Genomic DNA, 27250 nt, shown 5'->3' on the forward strand with positions numbered 1-27250 from the left:
TTTGGGGTCTGAGTAGCAGGGAAGAAATAGAGCCATAAACACGGCATTAGCATCCTTCGTAGAACAAGCGTGCGTTCTAATCCCGGCAACAGGAGCTGGCAGCCTCCCCGCCATTCACAAGGTGTGATCTCACCCCCGGCCACGTTCCACGGGAGCTGCAGGGCACTGAGTCAGAGGCAGCTCGGGGATCTTTTCTCACCGAGGGGCCCGGAGGCCACTGGCAGTGGAAGTGAGCAGCCGAATCAAGTCGGAGGCCAGTGTAGGAGTTTCTACTCGTGACTGGTTGATGGTCAGAGTTCGGGGCAAGGCACAGTTCCACACCGGCCACACAAGAAAGGCTGTGCACGGCCATCACTGCGGCCATGCCACCCAGGAGGCCATCCTGCAGCCAAAGCCCCTAATTAATTAAATGACCTCCAGCTCTTTGTGAGCTGGCCAACTCAGGACAGCACTCGAGCAAGTTGCCATGATGCAACCCACCCCGCAGGGACCCAAGCCAACTCCGCCACGGGCCCATGGGCCTCTTCCTCTCCGGCCTGTTGATTCACGTCAGTACATGGATGTTTTTTCAGACAGAAGCAGATTGGGAGCCAAGAGCTGTACCAACAGGCGCTGAGGAGACGCACCCCAACGCCAGGAAGAGCGGTACGTGTAAGAAAGAGCTTTTTCTTCGAAGAACAGCATCCACCGTGCACCACCAGCAGCTCTTGAACCTTATAGAAGGTTCTGAATATAGAATCCTCTGTAAGTTGCTTCTCCAGCCTCGATTTCCCAAAACTCCCCATCAGAGATGATGTGGCCTCAGATGACGCTGATTTTTCTCCCTGTGTGAAAAATGTGTTCTATTTCCAGGGGTGCCTGGGTGGCTCAGTCGGTTAAGCGTCTGACTCTTGGTTTCAGCCCAGGTCATGATTGCAGGGTCTGGGATCGAGCCCCACGTCAGGCTCCATGCTCAGCAGGGAGTCTGCTTGAGATTCTCTCTCTCCCTCTCCCCCCTTGCCCTTCTCCCCTGCCTGCACTTTCCCTCTCTCTCTCCCCAAAATAAATAAAAAAGTCTTTTTTAAAAATATGTGTTCTACTTCCAGAATTTGAATAGCGAATCTGATTTTTATCTGACAGGCCTGCTCAAGAGGACCTCAGAGAGGCCAGGACATCTTTATCTATACCCATAGGCTCCCCACACCCCCTCTTCAAGAACGGCACTAAGCATGTCCTTATTACATGGGGTGATGCCACAGGGGAAGTGGAAGTCACGGCTCAGAAACTGTGGGCACATTTACACTTCCCTGTACTGTGCCGGGGTTTGTAAACACCAGATAGTGGCCACGGCTGACCGGGCAGGAATCAAAGGAGCGGCAGACAAAAAAGAAAAAAGGCCCGTGGAAAGTTCACAACAGTGGCGATGCCAAAAGCAAGCAACGAGCCAGCTCAAAGCACACGATCTGATTCTCTGGGAGAGCAGGTCCTCCGTCAAAGAGTGCTGAGCACACTGCCTGCATCAGATCCGGGGGTCGGGGGGGCTGACTGTCAAAATGCAGCTTCTGGACCCCCCCCCACCCCGCATCTAGTGAATTCCAGCATCAGCATTTTTTGCAAGCTCCCAGGGTGACTCTGAATTTGAGAACCATCGGAGTGAACACAGCCATGATGGCAAGTCTTACTCCGTAATTTAAACGCTGCGCAGTCATACTAAACATGAGATGATTCAGGAAAATGAATGAACTGCTCATCTATATAGAGAAGAATTAAAAACAAGCTGCTTCCCGGAGGAGCCTCTGTGACCTGAATTAATTGAACCCTGGCAAATGGAGGTTTGCTCCCGGGGGACACTTTGCTGGGCGTGTAAGGCCCCAGAAGCTGGCTGGTAGTGGGCTCCCCCTCATGCTCTGCACACTACCTTGGGGCTCCCACACCTGGAAACGTACATGTCTCCAAAGGAAGAGAGAGGAAGTGAGCCCTGGAACCTCCTGTTCGGCCTGCTCTGGGACAGAGGATCTGGCTGGGGCTTCGAGGAGCCTCCCCTTACCAGGATCCTCCAGAAGTCTCTCCAGGCTCTGCCCTAATGAATGACCCCAAGGCCCGCTGCATGCAAAGGCCTCCGGAAGCACAAGAGATGGGACCCAGGCAACAGCAGAGCCGAGGGACTGAATTCGAAAGGCTGTTTAGCTGGAACCCGAGGGGCCAAGCAGCTGTTTATTTTTGGACTTTCCCTTTTCTGAACGCCAAATGCAACACCAACTCAGAATTCTAAAGTACAGCTGCTTTTCCTCCAGGTTCCAAATGTCCCGGGAAGGGAGAGGAAGGGCCAAACCAGAGGGCCGACACTGGACAGCCTCGACCGGTAGCATCTGATTGTTCTGACGCTGTTCATAACCCGGCTTGGCTAAGCTTAGGGTTGTGCAACTTTTATTTATCAACCTCCGAGCCCAGCAGAGGCCCGGCCAGAACGGCTGAGAAACCACATCAACACCTTGGCCTTGTCCTCAGTCATAGCAACTTGGCCAGGCACCCCTGCACAGAGGTACTCAGGCCAGCACGCCAGAGGCTCAGCTCCCTCCTCTGCAAATGAGGATGCCAAGAATGCCAAACCCACAGAGTTGATGGGGGGGGGGAGGGGTCATAGCCGACTGCGTACAGCATGGAGGGCAGAGAAGGCAAACTGTCAAATGGCACAAGGTGAATGATCAGCAGATGTTAGAGCTGCAAGGACCTCAGGATGTTCCATCCCAACCCCCTCATTTTACAGGTGAGGAAACTGAGGCCCAGGGAGGTTAAAGCACAGACCCAGGATTCACAGAGTTAATAGCAGCACCGGAGCTCCAGTCTGGGCTTAATACTCCCGGCAAGGAGTGCTCACCAACTTCCAGGCTACAGCTAGCAGCAGGACTAAAACTGCCACCCAAAGATTTACCATGCACCTGGGAGGCAGGTCCCAGTGCGGCCAGGCCCCCGGACTGCCGCATTATGAACAAGCCTAGATGGGGAGCGACAGGTACTCCTAAGCGTGCTGGCGAATTACGACCCAGTTCCCAGCATGCCACCTCCCTCTCATGTCAGGGGCTGTCCTCTCACAGGCATGCCGGAGACACGGTCTGTAGTCCAACTTGGTCCAAACCTCGTTCCAATTTCTGAAGCCTGACTTGATATCACATATGAGTAGGCGTACTTGGGAGGTTTTTATTCCATTATTTCTTAATTCACTGAAAACACTGCTTTTAAATATTAACTTCGGGCTGCTATTGAATCATGGACCTTGGGAACAATGAACAAGGGACACAAAAGACCTAAGAACCAACATTAGTTTTCCAAAGGGGGGGGAAAATTAGTCAATTGAATTTAGCTGACCCAGATGAACAGAACAAAGAAAAAAAAGTTTTTTAATTTCTTAAGATGGTAAAATATATAAAACATGCAAAGAAAAAAAAGCACGGCTTTAAATTATATTGCATATTTTAAGCATGGATGATTTTATAATTAAGTGGAAGGGAAGATTCTTCAGATGTTATTTTTACCCTGACAAAACTCTTGCTTGGAAAGCTGATCCGTGGCAATGGGAGTGTGCGAAGACATGCCGGACAGGTAAGGAACAGCTGTCAGGCTGTAATCTGTCCCCCTGGATGCCTCCTTCAGCATCTCCTCCCAAGACAGAGCTTCTTTTCCTTCTAAAGGAAGCTCTCACTGTCCATTATGCAGAGAGCTAGCGGGCTGGGCCCTGCTCCAGAGCCCTGCTGCAAATCCCCCCCCCCCACGATATTTAACAGCCCACTAATTAGCCCCTGCAAACCTGCCCGGGAAGCTCGTCACAGCAGCGCCTCCAGCTATGCACGCACAGCCCCAGGCAATGCCAGCCGGACCCCCAAGGAGCACGCTCAGTCCCCCCGGGCATTTCCTGCCACCCCATGAGGGAGGTTAGCTCTGCGAGCTTCATCCAACACCCACCACTCAGTTCCTACCCTCAGGAAGATCAGGACAGGGGTCTGTGGCTCTTATGGGACCCCAAAGAACAACCTGGGCAGAGAGCGAGGCACTCCTGGACATCCATGCTTGTCATTTTCTCTGCTGGGACCCCTCCACACCCGGTCATCTGCAACGAATGTCTTCAGCTGACCAGCTCCTCCGTATTCATCCCCGGCGAGGAGCCCCCCTAATGCACATACAGGTCTGCTTCCCTAACCTCGGTCGCCATCCACACAGAGACCATCTCTGTTGTTCACCGTCTCTCCAGTGCCTCGCAGGTACCTGGTAGATGCCAAAAAGCTGTGGCTCAAATGGGCTCCAAGTATTAAAAAGGACCCTTAACATGTTGCTAAGTGAAATAAATCAGACAGGGAAAGGCAAAACCTGTACGATCTCACTTACTCGTGGACTCTAACACAGCCAACCTCATAGAGGTAGAAAGTACACGGGTGGGTACCAGGGCCCGCGGGGTGCGGGAAACAGGAGATGCTGGTCAAAGGACACAAATGTCCAGCTCTAAGCTGAATACGTTCTGGGGCTCTCATGTGCAGCACAGTGACTTCAGTTAACAATACAGTCTTAGGTACTTGAAAGTTGTTAAGGGAGTAGATCTTAAATATTATCACCACGCATGCGCACACACACGCTGATGATGAGGTGAGAGCATGGACGTGTTAACTAACCTCACAGTGGTAGTCATTTTGCAATATATCAAATTGCAATTATATGCAAATGTGTCAAATCATCGCACCATACACCTTAAACTGACATACGTTGTATGTCAATATCTCAATAAAGCTTGGGGGAGGAAGGACGCTTAAAAAAATGTAAAATCACAGCAGGACATCTTATCATTCCATAGCCACCGGCCTCTGAGTCTTCTTTTACTTACTCATATCTCAAGCATTGAAACCCTACTTGACCTGAAATCACTGAGCCTGAACTTGCCCGTCTCTAAAATGGAGATAGTATGATGGTGTTTAGAAATGGGCCCTTTTGGGGTTGATGAGGTCCTGATGGGGAAGCTCTCATGAAGGGGATTAGTGCCCTTCGTAAAGAGACCCCAGAGAGTTCCCTTGTCCCTTCTGCCAAGTGAGGACATGTGAGAAAATGGTTGTCTGTGAACCAGGAAGGGGGCCATCTCTCCAGACACAGAACCTCTGGGTGCCTGATCTTGGACTTCCACCCTTTGAAACTGTACAAAATAAATTTCCATTATTTAAAAGCTAATAAATAAATAAAATGGAGATAATAACAGTACCCACTCCAGAAGGGCTGGGAGATAATTCACCACAACAGCTAACAGTAATCCTAATAATTACCAGCTATCAAGCCCTAGGAGCCAGGCACTGGGCACCATTCTGTTGCTCAATCTTTCACTCGTAAAATTCTTGCAGAAACATTATTATTTCTGCCTTCTCAATGAATATAAACTGAGTCTGAGGCAGGTGATGTAACTTGCCCCAGGGCACACAACTAATAAAAAGGGAAGCTGGGTCTCACAAAACCCCATAACCGTACTCTTAAGCTCCAGACCGCACCCACGACGCAAGTGCCACGGCACCCAGCACACAGCGGGGATCTGATAAATGTGAGCTGAATCCGAGTCCCTGAAGACACCACCTTGTCTCCGCCCTAAGCCTTGTTTTAAGCTACTTTTTAAACTGCTTCCATCTTCAAAACCACATCCATTGGCGTTCCTTGCTTTTCTCTGTGAGGCCAGCCAACACAGTTGGACAGAAAGCAGAACCGGAGAGGGGGGTCTGGGAGGTGTGTCCCTAAAAATGATGCAATCATGAGTCAGTTCTCCAGCAAGCGATTGGGGCAAATCTGCTCTGGATAAGGCACTGATCCAGGCCCTGCAGAACATGATCCAGACATTCCCTTCAAGTGGCTTACAATCCTACTGGAAAGGCCAGTGGACATGGGGGCTCCTCCCTGCCCTGCACCCATTCACCCTTCTACTGATGGAAACACCCTGACTTTGCTTTGGGGATCCCAGTACATACAGTTTTAAAGAGACTGTCAGTCAAGATGAAGCACCCTCCCAATGCCAACAGGTGGACTCATGATCCTAGGATTTGGCTAAGATGCTCTTTCCCCAGAATTGAGTATTGAGTGGCCTGAAAATGGCTGAGCCATTCATCCCAACAGCAATCTCTGAAAAGATCTGGTTCCTTGGGGTTTCCTTGGGTTTTGTCTTTTCCCCAGCCTGGTCCTGTGGGATACACCAGACCTTCCAAATTCATTTTCTCCTTAATGAGTCACAGTGTCCATTTCTGTCACTAGCAGCCAAGACCCCTAACTTCTACGGAGGCATCAATGGGTCGGCATGGGAAGAGAGAACAAGGCTACTAGGCAGGCAAGCACCCGCTGTGTTTGGGACTAGAGAAGTCAGGGTGGGCTCCTGGGAGCAGGTGGGATGGGGCACTGGACCAGAAGGTACACGGGCTTTGGCAAAGACAAGGAGACAAGCAGTCAAGATACTTCACCCTCCTCAAGCCAATAGGCAAACACATGAGCTTAGAGTGGGGCCAAGATGATGCGTTTTCTAGGACTCAAGACCCTTCCCAGCAAAGTGTCTTTTTTTGAGCTCACAGGTGAATGGATGTAGGTGTGCAGGGGTGGGGGCCTCCTGACCAGTCCTTCTGTGCATCACCCCCACCATTTCTACCTCTGTGTCTCACTCACGCTCCTAAATAACACCGAAATTGAGTCTCACTTTGCTCATTCATTTTTCCATCCCTAAAAAGGACACATCTCCACTGTCCCCTTTCCTCACACATACTGCTTGTCTACGCTCAGTCCTCTCCTCCATGAAATGGGCCTTGTCTCACTTGACTGGTATGAGTCAAAACGCCAACCTTCAGGGACCACCCAGATGTAACTTTTACAGTAATTTCCTCTCGTACCACAAAACAGCCATATTAAATTGTTGTGGAGTTTTGCCTTTTTTTTTTTTTTTCCTGGCTGGTTGCAGGTTCCGTAAGGATTATTTTGACCTAAGTTGCAGAAAGGTGGAGAAAGTCTAGCCATATTCTCTGCCAAATAATGTTCACATCTATAGGTACCAGTTGTTATAGACTGAATTGTGTCCCCCCAAACTCATATGTTGAAGCCCTAGCCCCCAGTGTGACTATATCGGAAGGCAGAGCCTTGAAGGAGGTAATTCAGGGTAAAGAGGCCGTAAGGGTAGGACCCTGATCCAACAGGACCGGCGTCCTTAGAAGGAAGGAAGAGACACCAGGAGCATGCAGCACACACCCACGACAGAGCATGTGAGGACGCAGTGAGGAGGTGGTGGGCTACGGGTTAGGAAGACAGGCCTCACCAGAAACCAACCCTGCCGGCACCCTGATCTCGAACGTCTAGCCTCCAGACCTGTGAGAAAATTAATTTCTGTTATTGAAGCCGCTCGGTGTGTGGTATTCTGTTACGGCGACCTGAGCACATTAATACCCTCGTCCTTGTCCAATTGGCCTAAATCGCAGTCAACATATAATCCAACCAAAGGGAGGGTCGTTCACGGTCAATACCAAGCAGGGCAAGCAGAGCCTACAGGACGGAACCCTAACCGCCTTGTTCGTATTGTTGAGTTGAAAGTAATATCATCTTAACTTTTATAAGAATGAGAACACCCATCCACTCACTACCACCCACTTGGCCCAGTAACTACAAGTTGCTAAAGTCAGACAACCTACCCAGATGACATCCCGGATTCCACTCGAGTCCACATCACTTCTGTCCCTGTGGGAAGACCACAAACCCAGGGATGCAAGACCAGGGTGTGTAAGGGTCCCCCCCACTACGTATACAACGCCATCCCACTTCACTGTACTCTCCCCACCAGCCCCTGAGACAGGCCCCTCATTTTGCAGGAGAGGAAAACTGAAACTGAGATGAAGGGACTCCCCAAGTCACAGGTCATAAAGGCCAAGTGTCAACTGGGTACGTAGATTTTGTGGCCAATGCTCCCTCCGCTGGCCCACACCTGTTCCCACAATTTCATCAAATCTATAGAACCGCAGGGTAAGGAAGAAATGCCCTGCATCCTGGCATCGTGATGCTTCCTTTCTCGAGAGGTTAGGCCTGGGGGGAAACTAGCTCAGATATCAGACTGCTCAAATTTCGTGGACGAGCCAGCCGGGGAGCTAATCAGAACAATTTGAGCGCGCGGCTAAACAAGGACACCCCTTCCTGGATCAAGCACTGCCTTTATGGCAACACTTCATAAGAACCATTCCCTTACAACAAAACTGTCAAACCCAGCAACCGCAGGCCAGAAACGTCCCAGCTGAGCCCCACCAAGCTGCTTTCTGATGTCCTGTACACACAAATACCAGTACTCCCCAGATGTTCTCTATGTAAAACATTTGGTTTGAGACACGGCCCTTCTTTCCCAAAAACCCTTACATTTGTTTAATGGACTCATACAGTTCAGCTAAAATGTCCTGGATCAGACATCTGAAGCCATCCCGGCTCTGATGCAAGCATCCCATCTGCAGAAAAGACGAACAAGTAAATAAGACAGTCTCCCCCAAGATTTATGCGCCCTGCATCTTTAAGCAGGTCATAAAATGTAAGCTATGTACGGCTAATAATGCAAGTTGCTTTCAAGTGTGTTTCTGAGTCCATCTCCGAATTAATCTAAGACTGCTGTTCCCACAGAGAGTGGGTCTGGCCGGCTGAACAAGAGGCCACATTGGGCTTCTTACTCCTGCGGGAAAGAAGTTGACAAAGATCTGTCATTTGAGCAACATTGAGGTAAGGGTGGGTTTTTCCTGGTTTTAGTTATTCAGATACAGTAGTATCCGCTTTGTTCCAATGCCACTTACCCCCTAACCCACGCTTCGAAACACAGGTAAGAGATGGTGAAATGGAAAATGTGCTCGCTGAGCGACCCTGGCCAGCCCTACTCCCCTCTCAATGGCTCATCCTGTCACATGAGAAACGGAAGTTCACGAGATTCACAGTCAGGGCCTGTTCAGCTGTGAAGATTATAAGAAAAAAGGAAATAAACCCTTAGAAAAGCCACCCAAGAAATGTCATTGAATCCACGCACTAAGCTCTCCCAGACGGCAACCCACAATCTTCCTACTAATATTTATAATAAGCTTGGTCACAGCAAATCTTTGGGGAAGTGGAAAAATGGAAGGAGAAAGCCGTCAGAGGGAGCCTCACAGATAGAACCATGACAGGACAACTAATTTCACCTTCCATCTTTAACTTCTGAGTCTTGTGAGTTTTCAGTATGGGGCAGTCATTACTTTCGCTATCGGAAAGAAGAATTCTATCCTCTAAAAAGGTCACAGAAAGGAATGAAAGTTGATGAGGGAGAAGACAAACTATAAATAGCAGACATGAGAACCCCAAAATAAAGTTCTGAGGACCAGTTAGGAGAAGTTCCCCAAAGACACCAAGAAGAGGTCTAACATTCAAGTACTTTGTTTTAAGAAGGAAAGAAAGTGTATGTACACTTGAAAAAGATTTCCATGGGGAATGGCTATAATTTTTTAAAAGATTGGCCCTTAAATGGGTACGCTCCAATCACCTGGAAAAACACACTTCAAGCTCTCTGTGATAACTCAGTATGTCCACTTACCCAGGGCATCAGATTAACCAGTGTTCTCCATTTCTGTGACTCAAGCTCATGGCAGGTTGAACACCAGGGGCTCTTGTTCAATCAGCCAATGACCAACCACCACCCCAGCCAAGTCAACTGCCCCAATATGGTGGCCTCTACAGTTCACGGAACTCCTCCTCCTCCAACAAGGCCAGCAAATCGTGACACGATTGTAAGCCCTTCCATCCTCAGGATAAAAAGCCCCAGCTTTCAGACTTTTCTTTACTCTCTCACTGCCAAGAAAAGGCAAAATGCAAAAAGATAACACACAGAAAATACCCCGCAGGGGTCCCAACAACATTCAGTGCTCCAAAATGCTTTTACGATTATAGTTAGCAAAGAGCCCTTATGCAGAGATATATGTAAGTAAGAAAACGACTCCAATGAGACCTTCAAAATCTTGAGAGGTCGAGAGGACAGTGTCAGAGGGCAGAGTGAGAAGGGGCTGGGGGAAGGGGAGCAGCTGGGGCCGCTTTCGAGAGGACATTTCAGGTCACCCCACTAAAAGAAGTCCCTCCAAATGTACTTCTGTAGCCCCCAGGGAATTGATTTTGCAGGACGGAATTATTTCGCTGAAATAAACAGACACACAAAGGTCGCTTCAACTGGGGCCTAAAAAGAAAACAAGCCAGCTGCCGCATTTACGGGCAGCCTCTGATGCAACAGGAGCAAAAGGTCCCGGCCCAGGTCCAGGGGGACGGCTTTGGACACACCAGTCCTCCCCGGAGAAAGAAAGCATACCAGGGGGCAAGGCTGGGGGCAGGGGGGGGACTCGCCTTCCTGTGGGCAAGGTCCCCACTTGGTCAGGCATTGATGGGGGCGTCTTCAGGAGCGCAGATCTCTGCAGTCAGCGTGCGCCAGCCAGTGACCTAGGGGACTGTTTAAAAATGCTGGTGCTCGGGCCCCATCCCTAGAGAGCTTTTAAAAGGTTATTCTAATGCTCAGCCAGGACCGAGAACCAGTGGCGCAGCGGGACTCGCCCTCAGTGGGGTCGGATGGAGTCAGTGCAGGTGCGGCCTTGACCCTGCGGATGGCTCAGCTACTCTTTCCCAGCGTCAACTTCTTGAACTGCGAAGTGGTAGTTGGCAGTCACCCCATCACAAAGCTGCCGTGAAATGAGAGGACACGTGTCAGCTGCCTCCTTCGGGGTGTCTTACAGAAGGCACACATGTGTACACTCTAAGTGTCGCCCTTTCTCTCCTGCTTTCAAGGTTCTCGCAAGTGGGCAGGGAATTCCGGGACGCTCCCAACCCGAAGGGGTTTCCTGAATGGCTAAGTGGTTTAAAAAGGTGGGGAGAAAGGCACATCTTGCCTTATGGTGGACCCCCACCACACATACAAAATTCACACACACACACACACACACACACACGCACAACGAACTCCTACTGGGTGAACTGGGCAAATTCTACAGTGAAACTATGTAAAAAATCAAGAGTCACAGGCAGCAAATTGAGGGAATGCCTACTTTCTAAGATCTGCTTGGCTTTTCCTGTCCAGAAGAAAACCTACCCTGGGTGAGACGCTTTCTCAGGAAGCCCCTGCCTATCCCCCGTCTCCCCCATGAGGCCAAGTACAAGTGTCTTCCACCTGGCGGCCCTGTACAGGGCTGGCACATCGTGGCCCAAGGGAACGTCTGCCAAATGAATGAGTTAACTCTGCTCCTTAAGGCCAGGGATGGACATGTGTAGCTCAACAGAGCTCATAATGTGTTAATCCCCGAAACAGGCATTGCATAAACACACCTGAACTTTGATTCCAAGCAACTGGCAGAAAAGGATATGAAGGTCCACCCAACTCTCAGGAGGCAGCTGCTCAAAGCCCAGTGACCATGGGTAGCAGTGTCACCAAATTTCAGGGTTTGAAACCCACTCACAAGTACTGCAGATGTGGGCAAGTGACTTAATTTTCTGTGCCTCAGTCTATCCACTGTAAAATGGGGATAGTACACTTCTTAGGGTTACCATGAGGATGAATGTAGGTCAGTGACTTAACACACGTAGGCTACAGCCAGGTATAATCACCACTATGGGATTGTTTGCTATTATTATTACTCCACGGGAAGATATCAGGCAAAGAGACCTCACGCTTCCGGCCCACTATAAGAACCCCAAGATCAGAGGGCCCTCTGGTTATCACGAGAGGAGATGTGGACTGAAGAAAATGGGGTGCTGGATCCCCAGATGAATATAGCAACTAGCTTCCCACTGTCCAGAGCTAAGTTCTTTTTTTAAGATGTGTTTATTTATTTGAGGGAGAAGCAGGGGAGGAGGGAGGACAGAGGGAGAGGGAGACAGAATCTTAAGCAGACTCCCCACCCAGCGCAGAGCCCAGCACAGGGCTCGATCTCACAACCCTGAGATCACGACCTGAGCCAGAACCAAGAGTCAGACGCTTAACCTACAGTACCACCCAGGCACTCCAGAGCTGTATTTTCCAAAGTGCAGACCATGGACCCACCCCACCACGTTCACTTGAGTTGCTTGGTTAAAATGTTGCAGATTCCCAAGTCTCCCTAAGTCCCACCCCAGCCCTGCTGGATCAGATCCTCTGGGGTAGATGCCAAAGATGGTACATTTTGACAGGCACACCCAGGAGAGTCGCAAGCCCCCCCCCCAATTTAAGAACCATTGGATTGGCTAAGCTGGAGGAGCCATGTCTGTATCCCCTGGAGCCTCGTACGATGCCTGACACACAGCAGGTGCTCAACAAACATCAGGTGAATCCACGCAACGGTTATAACTTTCAAAGTGTTCGTTCGATTGTTTGAAGACCCACTGGGTGTAAGGCCCATGCAAAGCAGTGCTGAATCAGACCTCATTCATCTCCTCTAAACATCTTTACTGGGTGCGTGCCACATGCCAGGCAGTGTTCTAGACACACGACACAGAAACGATGATGAATGGGGTTGCTCACTACAGATAGTGGCAAGTGCCGCGTAGGGAGCTGATAAAGCTAAAGGGCAGCAGGCTACTCTCGTTAGACTCATCATCCAGAGAGCACTGCCCTTCAGAAGTTCTATGATGATGGAAAAGACCTTTTCAGCACTGTCCCATGGTAGGGAGGCTCCAGCCACAAAGAGTTATCAGGCACTTAAAATGTGGCTAGTGTAACCAAGGATAAAAGTTTTCATTTTAACTGTCATTACTTTTAACAGCCACTGTGTCCTTATTAGACAGCGCAGGTCTAGAGGCAGAAGAAACAATGTAAACGGGAAATGATAACACAGGCATTATGTACTACGGGGGTGGGGGGAAGGGGGGGCTGTGCTTAGAGCACCATGTGTTATCAAATGCCTCTCACCCAATTACCAGATGCCCTAATGTTCTCTGGCTCCGAGCACTGAAAGAACAAGGTCAGGTGCAAAGCATTGTACTTGGGCTGGAATTTTTATAGCCCATGATCAGTTGGAAGAGGTATGCAGCCCGGCCAAGCCCCAGAGACTGTGGTTCGGGAACACACTGCCGCCCGCAAAGCCTGCCCACAGCTGCCAGAGAGATCTCTTTCGGCCCCGCCGCTCTGCGGATGGTCGGTCATTCTGTCCTCCGCTAGAACGTCCCACTGGGCCCAAGACACTGCACGGATTTTATGAGATTTCTCCGCTTCAAGCCTAAGTACGAATACAAGCCTCTAAATTCCACCGGAAAATTGGTGGCTAATGCAAACATTTCATAAAATTAGAACTCATTGTGGGGCTGAAAGGAATTCAGGCTCTGCCGCCACCAGAGAAATGGAAGATATTTGTTATAATTTTTTCCTTCATGAGCTGTTTTAAGAAGCAAGTGCTTTTTCTGCTTACAATAAAGAAGGCATGCAGGGCGGGTGGGGGCCGGGGGGTGGGTTGGAGGAAGGGGAGAGTGTTTGTTTTTGTTTTGTTTTCTCTGTGGTTTGCAAAAAGCATCGCCAGATGACAAATCGGAGGGATCCTGCCTGACTCCCTCATCCCGCAGCTCGCGGAGATAATAAACCTTCCTTCCTAATCCTGGCTGCATCGCGCTCTTGTAAAGATGCTGTTTTTCCTGGAAAAGGGGTACTTCTGCTCCTTCATTTTCTCCTTGGGCTTTAGCCCCAGAATGTTCACATCCAGAGAGTTCATGAGCAGGGGGGATAGATCCGAATCATTCATTCAGGCGTGCGTGTCGCCAACATTGATTCACCAAGCACCGGACTAGGCACTTGGGATCCACCAGCCAGCAGAATGGATGAAATTCCCTGCCCAGGAGGGGGCGGGGCGGGGAGTGTGCATTCTAATGAAAGACGACAACAAGGGAAGGTTCGGTGACTGCCACATCAGAGTCATGTGGGGACAGGACGTGAAGACCCGCCAAGCGCAGACTCTGGAAGAGGCGGGAAAGGGGGCTCTGGGAGAGCAGGAACCCCATCGTCTGACAGTCACTCTCCCCTTTCACCCAGAGCAGAGCAGTGTCTGACACTCTGCTGGCCCTCAACAAATATTTGTTGAGTGAATAATGAAGCTTGACACCGAAATCTGTCCCCGAGCTCTCATCTTACAGATGAGTTAGGCGAAGCTATAGAAGGGAGGGGTCTTGCCCCAGCTCGTGCAGCTCAAGTTGTGGCAATGAGGGGACTGACCCCAAGTCTCCTGACACCACCCCCAGACTCCTGATGCCCCACAGCCATTCGGCAAGTATTGACTGCATTCTTATTGTGGGCCAGGCCCTGAACTAGGCACTGGGAGGACATAAATGAGTAAGACACAGAATAATTAAGATTATGGGACAGAGTTCTTTCCAATTACCATTTTCACAAGCTTGGAGACAACTTCTCTGAGCTTTAAGTCTGGGTTCAATGGGTATCCACCATGCAGCACGCAGGTAAAAAGCCAAAGCGGGAGGGCTGCAGAAGCTTCCAAGGTCCCAGACCCATGAAAGGCTAGGGAACCCAGTGGTTATGACCATGACCCTGACGTCAGACAGCCCAGCCCTAAATCCCAGCTCTGAGACTTTGGGCAAGTCACTTGACTTTTCTAAGACTCCTGTTCCTCATCTGCAAAATGAACATCCTAATGACACAGGAGAGGAGGAGAGAAGGCACGTCAAGTCCTCAGCACAGCACCTGGCATACACCGGTCGCTCAATAAATGTTTCCTGCTATTAACACTGTTAGGAGAGGACTCTGCATCTGCTCTGGAGCCTCCGACACACTCAAGCAGGTGCACAGGACTCAGTGGGGATTTCCACTTAACTCATCTCGTCTCCGGGATTTCTGCTACCAGCTGCTTGCACGCCCCTTCACACACCGGTTCCCTCCCTGCACGTCCCGTTCGATTCTGCCTGGGAAACAGAGATCATTTGACCATGAGGAAGATGCAAGGTAGGGTTCTCCCTAGAGTGAGCACGTCCCTGCCCTGCCTTTCCACCCAAGCACACTCACGTGCTGGGCTCGGAGCTCACCGGATCAATGGAGGGCTAGCCTCTTCCCTCCCACTGTTTCTGCTAGTTGAAGGGAAAGTTCACTTTCTAATCTACTAAGAACCCTTGCAAGGTAATTACACGGTGTCTAGGACCACTGAGAGTTTCTCAAAGTTTGTTAGCATCTTTTTAAATTGATGCTGAGAAACTCAAGGCTGCAGGATGGATGTACTTGAGGCCAAGGGATGAAATTCTGAGAGATTAGAGCAACACCCCCCCCCCCCCCCCGCCAGGGAATCGGTCTCCTTAAATGGACCAGCTAAGACAGGTAAGTGTAGACCGCTAAAAGCGGGATCTGAAATAACTTGCAGGGGTAGCTGCAAGTTCTAGAACCAAGAGGTGGCTGAGCCCCCTTGGAGCAGAGGTTGTCTCTTGCTCCTTCTCGTCTCCCCAGTGCCCAGCACGGTGCCTGGCACACAGGAGGAACTCCTCAACTATCTGAATAAATACTTAAATGCTACGTGGGAGAGGCAGAAGGAACACCTGCCTCAAGAAAAAATGACAGCAGATATTTCTGCTCCTTCTTGGGAAGCTGTCTAGGCTCGTAGCAGAGAGCTGAGACACGTGATTTTCATTCCTGCCGTGATGCCCAAGTGACCAAGAGCGTGGCCCTGGGCCTCAGTTCCCTCCGCAGTAGGTAAGAATGGCCATAGCGTCTCTCCCGTAGAACAGGTCTAAGGACGACACGGACGTCAGTGAGGTGGTGAGGTGACACACATACCTCAAGGCCTGGCAAACAGAAAATGCTCCCTAAAGAGGAGTTTGATTGATCGATTGATCAATGGACTCCCTCTTTAAGGATAAAATAGTAGTAAACACATGAGTCAAGTCTTCCTTTTAAGTGAAGCTGCCACAAACATCTCTGCCCTGGGAAGAGGCCCTCCTTAGTCTCTTCCTCAACCCTCGAGGCTTGCCGGCACCCCGCCTGCTGCCAGGCTGAAGTTGCTGAGCCCTCCCGGGATGCCGAAGGCCCCCACCACGGCGAAAGCCACCGGGAGGGTAAAGTGTTGGCTGCAGGGAGACCCACACCGGGACCCATGGAAAGCCCTACTAGACACTAGGTATCTCAGGGATAAGCAAAGATCCCTCCACGCAGCCCCACAAAACACGAACTTGCCCTCCTCCAAACCTCGAATAATCACAGCTAACATTTGTCGGGGACTGGCTACATGTCAGACACTGCTCTCAGCACCGTCCCTGGATCCACAGGACCACCTAGGAGCCATGTTCTACTATTACCATCCCATTCTGCCCGTGTGAAAACGGATAGGTTCTTAGAAAGGGAGAATCTTCTATCTCACACAGAATCTAGCGCAGAACCCACCTCACAGACGTGCTTAAGAAAGCACGACCTGCCTTGAGCTGAAGGGGAGTACGTGTGCGTCGACGGGACCGGGAGCCGGAAAGTAAGAAGGCCTCCCCAGGGCAGGGGAGACTCCACATGTGGAGACTCTCCTTACGCTTGTCAAAGCCGCACCAGACAATCTGAAAGGAGTTTTGAGAAATAAAGATACTTCCCTTCCCCCGCAACAAGCCTCCTTCTGCCAAAAACCAGGCAACAGGAAATGAAATCTACATTTCACCAATTTCATTCAGTGAATCCCAGGATTCTCTTCCTGTGAGCTTGGACACCAGTCTGGCTCAGCCCCTCGATTGACAGGTGAGAAAAGGGGGTTCAACCCTGGGGGGCCTACTGCATGTGAGACACATCGCCCAGGCTGCCCAAGGTGCAGGCACAGCCAACGGGCTGTCCTGCCTTTCCCAGGAGGGTTCCTTCCAAGGGCAACACTTGAGGAGCATTTGCTGGACACCACACACGTTTCTAAGCCCTTGACGCACAGCGCATTTATCCTCACGGCCACTCCCATTTCACAGATGAAGAAACTGAGGCAGGCTGACACTCTCAAGGTTACACAGGAGTTTCAAGGGGGCTCTCAAACCCAGGGAGCCTGGCTCAGAGGCCATGCTCACAACCCACCCTCACGCTCCCTTTCAGATCCACAGATGGGATCAGCCACTTCCCCTCCGCCATCCTGTAGAAGACACAAGAGGGTCCCTGAGAACCACACCTGAGCGGAACCCAATTCTTGATGAAATGACAAGAGCCAAGAAGGACTCCCAACCTGTAACAATCAGCTGTCTTTATGGCTTTGAAGCCACAGGAATAGGAGGAGCTTGACCCCAGCAGAGGGGATGGGGAGGGGATGGGGCCCTTAGGACGTACTAAGACAAAGAAGCAACTCCCTCTAGTTCCCTGGGAAATGGCCCTCTGGCCCTAAGCCACTTGACTGCCATTCCCCTCCCCGCCCAGGGAAGGGGGAACCTACCACAGCTGCCTCCTAGCACCTTCGCCCAGAAACTTCATGCTGTCTCAGTATCTCTCATGAAAGTAAGCAATGTGGAATTCTTTTCTTGAGTTTAAAAGGCAAATCATGCTGGTGTTTTTTCCAGACAAACATTAACTCTGCACTCCAGCCGGTTTACAATTCTTAAAGTACTCGATTTACAACCCAGGGAGAAAATGTTTTGAAAATCTTGCAAACGTACTTTGTATCTAAAGCTTGCCTACTCTGCAGAGCTGATCATCAGGGCTTCTCAGATGGGGGGCTGGGGTCTCCTGGGAAGACGTGAGAGTGTGGGAGCAGCGGCTCAGGGTGGGAAACGGCTCCCTCCTCCTCCCCCTCCTCGTCTCTGGCAGGGGTGCAGAGCTGCAGCTAACAACGCCAGGCTCTTGGGGAGCCTGGGTGGTTCCCTTGATTAAGTGTCTGACTCCTGCCTTGGTTTCCGCTCAGATCATGATCTCGCGATCGTGGAATTGGGCCCTGCGTCAGGCTCTGTACTCAGCACTGAGTCTGCTTCGGATTGTCCCTCTCTCTCTCTCTCTCTCAAATAAATAAAATATTTTTTAAAAATTAAAAAAAAAAATCCTGGGCTCTCCATACCTGTCTACACAGTGGTGAGGAGGGGGATGCGCCAGAAAGGGAAGATGGTGGGGACCCAAGGGGCCTCCCTTTCCTGCTGCCGCCCATGGTCCCAGAACCCCCCTCTCAGGATTGCTGCTGCACTTCTCGTTCATTCATTCATTCATTCATTGTTACCGAGCACCTACTAGAAGCAGGGTGCCAGGCCACAGGCCAGAAAGCAGTGAGGAGTGAGACAGCACCCCTGCTTCCCTTCTAACTGGGGAGGAAGGGGCAGGCAAACACAGACAAATCACCAAAGCTCATACTTCACATGTTCTGAAGAACACGGACAAAGGGCCACGACAGAGAAATAAGGAAGTGGGAGTCTGGACACTGGTAGGAGCCTTGAAGGACGCGGCAAATTCCAAGTTTAGTCGCCACACCACCCATGGCAGGGTTTAAGCAGGGAGAGCTGTGATCTAGGGTAAAAGAGCACCAGGAACTCGATGCGAGTACTTCTCACCGAAACAAACAGTAACATCAGTCCCAGTTTTCAAGAGCCTGCCGGGCACCAGGCTCTGTGTTAGAAGCTTCCAAATTCTATTTCTCGTGGCAATCCCACTTGGTAGGATGCTGGTAGCCACACTTTCTAGGTGAGAAAACAGAAGCTCGGAGAAAGCGTGTAGCTTGCCAAGTAGCAGGGATGAATTTGAACCCAAGTCTGTCTGGTCCTACAGCCATGATTCCTTCCCCTACACCTCATTTAGATACCTTGCATCGTTCCCAGATTATTCCAGATGTATGACTCCCATGCCCCAAGTAAAGTCTCAGTATCTCGGCGCAGGACTTGTCATGTTCTCTGAAATTGCCGGCAGTCCTGAGCGCTTAAGAGGCACTCACTCAATACATCTGGTTTACTGCTAGATTAAAAGGAAAAGGAGACATGCCAACCCCCAACATATGCTGAGTCTCTATTATGTGTTTTTAGTATGTTGTGTCTGAATATTACCGCTCAGCCGCAGAGCAGCGAGGAGTGGTGGCCAATAAGAAGAATGAGGAAGGCCAACAGCCGCGCTGCCAGGTAGGGATGTGGGGATCACACACAGAGGGCGACCCGTGGAGAGACAAGTGAATGGCAACCTGTTCTCCCAGAGCCACCAACCGGGGGCTGCTTCGGGCCAGGAGGGGAGCCTTTCCAAATTCACCCACCAAGAGGAAAGCCGTTTTCTAATTCAGACAAATGTACCTTTTAGACTAACCACAGCCCCAGGCGCATTGAATACTCATCTACTCTGTGTCAGGCACTGGGCTAAAGGCTCAGCCATATCACATCATCTTACTAAATCTTCTCAACAGCCTGGAAAATAAGAACTAGTGTAAGCCCCGGATGAGAAAACAGAGGCTTCAAGGAGATTAGGAACGAGCCCAAAGTCACACCATTGTCAAGGGGTGGGATGGAATGTGGACGCGGGCATCTGGTTGACCATGGCACACGGGACACTGCTTTCCACTTTCAACACAGAGTGAGCGTGAGAGTTCTGGGGACCCACAGATTGGAATCTTGAGGGCCTGACAGACATATGGCTTCCACACTCCTATCCCCACTCCCCACCCACTACCCTGAGCCCTGCCTTGCTTTGTTGGGTTTTTCTTATTTTTTAATAATAGCTTTATTGAGATCTAATTTACATATCACAAAATTCACCTATTGGAAAATGTACAACTCAGGGACTTTCAGTATATTCACAGAGTTGTGCAATCATCATCACAATCAATTTTAGAACATTTCCATCTCTCCAAAAAGAAACCCCGCCCCCATTAGCAGCTATTTCCCATTTCCTTCCAACCCACTCAAGCCCTAGGCAACCACTCGTCTACGTTCTGTCTCTCCGGCTTTGCCGAATTTGGACATGTCACAGAAATGGGATCATACAACGTATGATCTGTTGTGACTGGCTTCACTCCCTCAGCATCGTGTTTTCAAGATGCATCCGTGTTGTGGTGCGTTCGTAGAACTTCGTTCCTTTTTACTGTGGAACAATAATCCCTAAATATTCCATAAATAAAATTACGGAAGGGATCGTACACAATAGTCCATAAATACACTGAACACACCACATCTGATTTATCCGTCCATCAGCTGATGGACATTTCGGTTGCTTCCACTGGGGGCTCTTAGGACTCATGCCACTAGGAACATCTGTGTTCACGTTTCCGTGAGGACGTGTGTCTGCATTTCCCCCGGGCAGGCCTGGGAGGCGAACTGCCCATCCCCATCATAAAGGCAGTTACAAGTTTACCGAAGAGCCCCGCCGTGAAGTCAACATCTGGCTGCTCCTGGGCCGTTTCCAGAGAATTTTATCAATACGGCCAGACTCCACTCACGGGTGGGTCATCTGGCCGAGCCCCTCCTCTTCGGGGGCCTGGGATCTTCTCATTCCTGCACCGTACAGTGTCGTCTGGGCCAGCGCAATGATAAATGCATTCTGCTCTGAAACAGATACTTCACAAATCATAGCTTACAGATGCTCCGGGACTTTCATGTGGGAAACACAAATGAGACTTAGGCCGTCTGACTCCGGAGCCACTGAGGACAGGAAGCCACGGCCAGGAAGCCGACAGGCCCTGGACGGACGTCTCTTTCCCTCACGAGTGCATGAGCGCATGTAACAGACGGGGAATCCGTGCACGGAACCGTCTGCCTGGCTTCGCAGACTTCGCGGTGTAACCCGCCATTCATTCCCAGCCCGTTTTTCAATCCCAGCAAATCTGAGAGCTCCTTGAGGTCACAGACGACGACCGATGCCCTTTCCATGTCCTAAGATAGCCCATTGCTCGGCGTATTCACATCAGTGTCCGTCCCACAAGCCTTTGTTGAGGACCTACTATGTGCTAGGCAAGCCGCTAGGCACGACAGGAGGTTTAAGACAGTAAGACAGGCAAGACACCTGGCCTCAACCCCCATCTCCTGCTGCTTCCCAGGAGGAAGTGAGATGTCCTGCGTGGTATGAGTGCATTTCTATCTGCAGGCAGGAAAGCGAACTAGCTGACCTCTCCAGGCCTGCTAGGGATTCCAGAATCCGAGGCTACTCAGGGAACAAAGAACTCAGTGTGTGTCCAGGTGGAGAGCTCCCTGACTGGATTCATTAAAACAGACTCATGGCCCAACAAGCAGACAGCTCGCCAGAAGCAGACATATTAACGCGGTTCCGATCCTTATCTTCTCATACCTCAGCTCTTGCGAAAACCTCTAGGCTAGCCTCTCTGCTCCAAGCCAGCACACCAGACTGCTGGGCCCCGAGCCCCGCTGAAACCAGAGCCCAGCTCAGCCCACCTACAGGAAGAGATATGGTCAAGGTCTCTGCATTCACACTGCCTGGGTCCAAACCCCGGCCCTGCTGCTGCGTGTGACCATCACGGTCTGTGACTCAGTTTCTTCCATCCAGAAAATGGGATAATAACAGGCACATTATGAGAACCAAATCAGTTAAGATGTACCTGGCGATGTACCTGGCCCATGTTATAAACACTCAGAAAGTATTAGCTACTCTTACTATTATTATTATTATTACTACCCCCATCCTACCTTGTCAATCTTGCCTCCCACTGCATCCCAGCACAAACCCTGCATTCTACGTAATCTGGCCTGCTCACCCTAGAATCCCCCTTTGCCTGACATGCCCCATATCTCAGTCTTTTGAAACCCAAAGCAAGCATCATCTTCAACATCATCTGCCCTCCCTAATCCTCCAGAAGGCCGCAGCCCCTTCTCTTTAGCCCTTTCCTGAACAATGCAAAGAAACCCCGCCATGAAAACAATCACCCCATGGCTGGTCTTCCGACACCATGAACAAGGTACCACGCCCAAATCCAGAGGTCACCCGTTGTGCAACATAAGGAAGGTTCTCCATTTCTCTAGCGGCACTGGGTTTCGAAACAGACCACTTGACCCTCCAGCTGTATGACCCTGGGCAAGTTACTTAACTTCCCTGTGCATCATTTTGCCCATCTGTTAAATGGGTCTAACTCGAGTGCACACCTCTCAGGCTTGTTGTGAGTGTTAAATGAGAGAAGATGTCTGGAAAGCAGTTAGCACAGCATGACACATGCCAAGCTTTCAAAAATGTCAGCTGGTAGTAATCACAGCAGCTGTGGCCACGCGGGGAGGGGGTGTTCCTGTCCAGAATCGAACTCAATTGAACAAACTAAGCTTCAGTGAGCTACATTCCAACTGGAAAATCACCTGATATAATCCAGGCCTATATAGCAGAGGCACTCAGACCTAGCAACTGCTTATTGCGTCTTCCACCAGATGGGTAGTTCCATGGGCCTCGGTCACGCCTGTGTCCCAGCATTTAACGTGGACAGCAGCACACGGGAGATGGTAATAAACCTTGCAACTACACGGAACTAGCTCAACATCTGTAAGTACATTTTATCTTGGCTACTAGACTACGAGCTCCTTAACAGTGAGCATCATGGCTTGCTTTAGTAAAGATTTATTAAATGAGTGATGCAAAAAATACCAAACCGAGAATCAGGTTGCTTAGACCCAGCTCAGTCACTTATCAGCTGTGCCACCCCAGAGAAGTCCCTTAACGCTTCTCTGCTTTATTTTTCCCCTCTCCAGGATGAGAAGTTTAGACCATATGTTGGCCAACGCGCCTTACTCCCTGAAACTGGGTTTGGGCCTTTGTTGCAACATGGCACCCGAGCCACCACAGATGACGGCCATCTGGCTCAGCAGGCCAGCTTACCATACGATAGCAGCCCTCATCTGCAGTTTTCCAGCACCAGGCAAGGAGTAACTTTGGGCCAGTGCTTAAAACACCCATTTGTGGTCAAATCACTCCCTTTGCTGAGTGGGGACACCCCATCACCCACGCTAGAACTCTGGTACCCCGGGACACCAATGGCAAACTGGGGGGCACACTCTGCCCACTGGTCCTGCCACTCCCATGCCAGACCCCTCCCAGAAACCTCGTCTCCTGCTCACACCACTCAGCGTACTGCTCATAAGAGATAACCTGGTGCAGAGGGAAAGTTGAACCTGGCCCTTGATGGGGAGGTGATCACATGACACCTCTCCTCAAAATGTTGTTTGTTTTTGGGTTTGGGTTTTTTGGCAATAGTTTGTGCAGCCTGAAGGTCCAGGCAGTTTGGCTCAAAGAAGACGCATGCCGTGTTCTGCCACAGGGGCTCCACTCAACAGCCCTGCCCAAAACTGTATCAAAACAAAAGTTGTGCAAGAAACAAAGCCCAAATTCAAGGCTTTAGAAATGCATGCAGATCCTACCAGAATCTGGCTGATGGTCTTGGCTTCTTATGGGCACGCTTTTCTGTGAACCTCGCATTCCCTAATTAACCCGAAAAGTGGATTCTTTGCCCTACCACTCTCTGAGTGATAGCACGCTGATTTGTCCAATGTACCCTGTCTCTCTGATGGTCTTAAAATCTAAGGGAAAAGTCCACGGAAGGAACTAAACTGGCTAATTCCACCTTTTGAGGCTTTCCATAGATTATTTTATTTAATTATTACCCAAGCCCACAAAACTGGTACTATTGGTAGCCCATTTTACAGATGAGGAAGCTGAGGTTTCAAAAGCTACAGAGCTCGCAGCAGCTCATGAAGCTGGTGAAAAGTCAGGATTTGAATGTCCGCCAGGACTCTTAGCCCTTCTGCAAGAGTACTTCCTTGTGGGGTGTGTTAATCTCTGGAACAAGCCACTTGGAGTCCTTGTGTCATGGACACCCTCAGGCAGTGGCCACAAACCACATTCAGGAATTCAGAGGGGAGCGTGCCTGGACTAGGCCAGGCCGGGGGCCACTCCGAGCTCCTGATCCTACAACTGTCTTCGGAAGTGGCTTCCCAGAACACAGAAGACGCTGCTGCGTGGTGCTCTGTTTGATTCAGAAGGCCCTTCCAGATGTGCAATTAAAAGCCACAACATTTTCATTTTTAAGCACGTCTCTGAGCTGCTTTCAACGGGAGGGCTAATCCCACGGCATCTCGTGCCGGGACGCCAGCCACCCGCGCTGGCAAAGAGGCTGAAGGCCTCTGCTCCTCTTGAGGGGAGCCCTAAAAGACATGGGTACAAAGGACATGAAAACATCACTTTGGAATTCTACCCAAAGCCTGAAAAGGCAGACCCGAGACAGTGCTCTCCCCATTCTCCTCCACTGCACCCCAAAAGCAAGCTGTAGTAATTCAGTGCATCCTTAGAACCCATAGAAAACTCCAAGTTCATACTTCAGATGAAAATGTCTTGTTGCTCTTGACAGATTCTGAGTCACCAAGTGCTGTACAGCGAGAACGACTTGCTGACCAATTTTTGTGTGTGTTTATTTTCTGTTCAGCCAGGCACAGGGAATTTTCCACCTGACAATTCCTGTTTCTCACTTAAGTTCTTACACCATCTGTGAGCACTGTGCTCCGCAGGGGGAGGACTCAAGGCCAAGGAGGGGACTTCCCATCACCAAACCTCAGTTTTCCCATCTGGTTAACGCAACCCTTTCACCAGATGATTCTGCTAACATTCTCAGCTTATCTACCGAAATAGAAAGGAGTTTGAGGATTGCCAGCTTCTGAGCCTGGATCTGCTACCAGATTCAAAAATCTTTACATAATTTTTGAGTAAAACAAGAGATTTAGCTGAAATTAATACCACAATAGGAAAGGACCCTAGCTGGACAATAACAGCAGGACTCGAGTCTCCCTATGGAGAAGTGAGCCTCTCCCGTTCTCGGGGCGCCCCCTAGTGGCCATTCGACTAAGTCCCGACGGAATGTTCAGAGTTTCTGCAAATAAAGGGAAAAACACCCACCAAAAGAGAAAGGCAGGCTCCCGTCTACTGATGCAATCCCTTTCACTCTAACCTCGTCTGTGGATCAGACAGTGAGACGAATGCCTAACAGGAAGCCCCAGTGAAGCTCAAAGCAGTGTCTGCCTTGAGACAAGATTTCATTCTTTCAAACAGTTGGCGGCAGCTCCCCCGCATTCGGGCTTCTGTGTCCCCTGGCAGATCCCAGACACACCCTTACCACTCAACCCCTCGCGAGCTCACATCCTCAACCTGCAGCTCCCACCGCGTCTGTTTTTCATTATTCCGCTTTCCAACTTCCCAGTGCGATTCTTCAACAGCTATTAAGACAACGCGAGCAAGGAGCCAGGCTTAGTTCTTGCTTATTCAACATCCAGCCTGGGGAATATCACCTCAGAAGAAAAGCATGAATGAAGTGCACGTTTTCTGCCTCTTCTTCCACAGACCTGAAAGTGTGTTCCTCAAAGGACATCTCTACAACCATCTCCTCCTTAAAATGTTCAACCTACAAAAAAAAAAACAAACATGGCACCTGCCCAGAGTGAATTCTTAACTACTTGCTGGCTATCGGATTTGTTTATTGGAGACCGCTTTAAAAATACAATGTATAATGTCTCAAATTTCCAACTAACCTATAACAGACTTTTTTTCTAAGCTAGGGAATACGGTTGGATCAACAGGAACAATGAAGCTTAGGATGAGGGAGTTATCTAGGTATCCAAATATTTGAGAATTCGGGGGCTAAACCTTCTGATTGGGGCCCCATTTCCTCCACAGAACGGTCCTTATACAGATTGAAAAGAAAAATACCAACAGCAATCTACCTACCATTTCATTCAGCAGTTCATTTTGCTTTTACCCTGGGGTCATTCATTAAGTTTATAAGCAACCCTGGGCCCCAAAACACCCCCAAAAGTGCACACGAGGCGTACCATAATTAGTTCCTGACTTTGGCCCTAAATCGATTAAAATACATCTGATCTGCTTCAAATCAAAGAACCATGTTAATTTTCTGCCACACACCACACAAAATCTTTCTGCAACAGTCAGTCACTTTGAACCCAACCCTCTGGCCACAAGCAGTGTGGATTTCAAGGGCCTGTTCCCCAGAAAGGTAAAGGACAACAAGCCAAGTTGGGGACCACGCAGAGACCCCATGGTGCTCGAGCCTCTTCCAAATGGGGCTGGGACCCTGGCAGGGTTTCAGCTGTCACAAAGAATGGGGCGGCTGGCCCAGTCTCCTACAGCAATTCAGTAGCCCGGCAACCGGGGCCTGAAATGCATGGGGTCTGCTGCAATTCAGCATGCGTGGCCACCCTTGCCCTGGGCATTTCAGTCCTCCCAGAAGCGGGACGCGAACTGTCACAACCCTCAGGCATGCAGCAGCCTTTACTTTTGCTCCCTAACCTCCTCTCTTAAAAAAATAGGCGTTTTTTAACAGCCCTCTCTTGCAGCTACAGCGGCACCACGGTGGTGGGGAGGAGGAATGGGAGGGTGGGGGGTCGTCTTCACGCACAGGACACGGGACTCCGGGGACCAGCTCCCCGCTGAGGATGTGGGTCTGGTCGGAGTTAGAGCAGTAAGGCATTCCAGGGCTTGGTCTGAATGCGTGCCCGCGAGGGAGACCTCCACGGTCCCAACGCTGCAAAGTGTTTGCAAATCATAAACACTACTTTGCTGCTGGGAGAAAAACCCCCAAAATATGCGCAGACAGGATGTAACAAGTGTTTCGAGAGAGAAACACGCCTGAGTCACGGGGAGCCGGGGAGAGAATGAGGAGTCTGGCTGGGGGCTCCCGGGAAGCCCCTCTCGGACAAGAGAGTCTCAGTGCCCCAACCCCACGGCCCGCGCGCCCTGGGTCCGCAGCCCCGTCTGGCCCTCGCCCCGGCGGGGGGGGGGGGTCCCCCACTCACCACTCGGCCCGAAAACCTCTCGGTGGCCCTCTTGACTTTGCCGTAGGTGCCTTTGCCCAGGGTCTCCTGCAGCTCGTAGCGGTGCTTCAAGTTGTGCTTGTGGTGATGCCGCTTCACCCCATGCGGCTTCCTGGGCTCCGGGGCCGCCGCCGCCGCCGCCGCCGCGGGGGCTGCGGTCGCCCCCGCCACCACCTCCGGGGGAGAGCCCGGAGCCCCCGGCCGCAAGTCGGGGCCGTCCCCGGCCGCGAGAGCCGCGGCCCCCTCCATGTCGGAAGGCAGGGCGAGCCGGGCTGGAGAGGGCAGGACCGGGCACAGCGTTCGCGGTGTCGGGGTCCCCGCCGAGGAAGCCGGGGCGCGCTCAAGGTCGCCCCCGCAGCATCGGGGAGGTGGCCCGGTCCCGCTCGGGCTGCGGCTCGGTCACTGGCGGCAGCGGAGACTGCACATCTGGCGCCCCCGGCGCGCACGGTCCGCGCACCGCCCCCCGGCCGCTGCGAGCTGCGGAGCGTCGGGCGAGGTGGCGGCGGTGGCAGGGGGAGGCGGCGGTGTTTGCAGGAGGGAGGGGAGAGGGGTGGCTCCGAGCGCAGGCGGGGGAGTGTTATGT

At 50.9% G+C, this 27250-nt stretch overlaps 1 protein-coding gene across 2 annotated transcripts in view; it reads right to left on the reverse strand.

Annotated features, from left to right (window-relative positions):
• NUAK1 (NUAK family kinase 1) overlaps window positions 1–26916 on the reverse strand; it is a 71007-nt gene extending 44091 nt beyond the window's left edge. Inside the window, exons 1-2 of one of the 2 annotated variants that reach the window (XM_040637417.1) lie at window positions 26650–26768; window positions 25183–25241 (exon numbers count right to left, since the gene is read on the reverse strand). Coding sequence is in view for 1 of the 2 variants with exons in the window: in XM_040637416.1 (XP_040493350.1) it covers window positions 26650–26916 (267 nt within the window). In the remaining variant the exon portion in view is untranslated. Of the gene's footprint in view, window positions 1–25182; window positions 25242–26649 lie in introns of both variants that reach the window. The other variant, XM_040637416.1, reaches the window with a different exon arrangement.
• Window positions 26917–27250: the final 334 nt, after the last annotated feature.

This window comes from Ursus maritimus, unplaced genomic scaffold (genome assembly GCF_017311325.1).
Source record: "Ursus maritimus isolate PB19 unplaced genomic scaffold, ASM1731132v1 scaffold_21, whole genome shotgun sequence".
Lineage (NCBI taxonomy): Eukaryota > Metazoa > Chordata > Mammalia > Carnivora > Ursidae > Ursus > Ursus maritimus.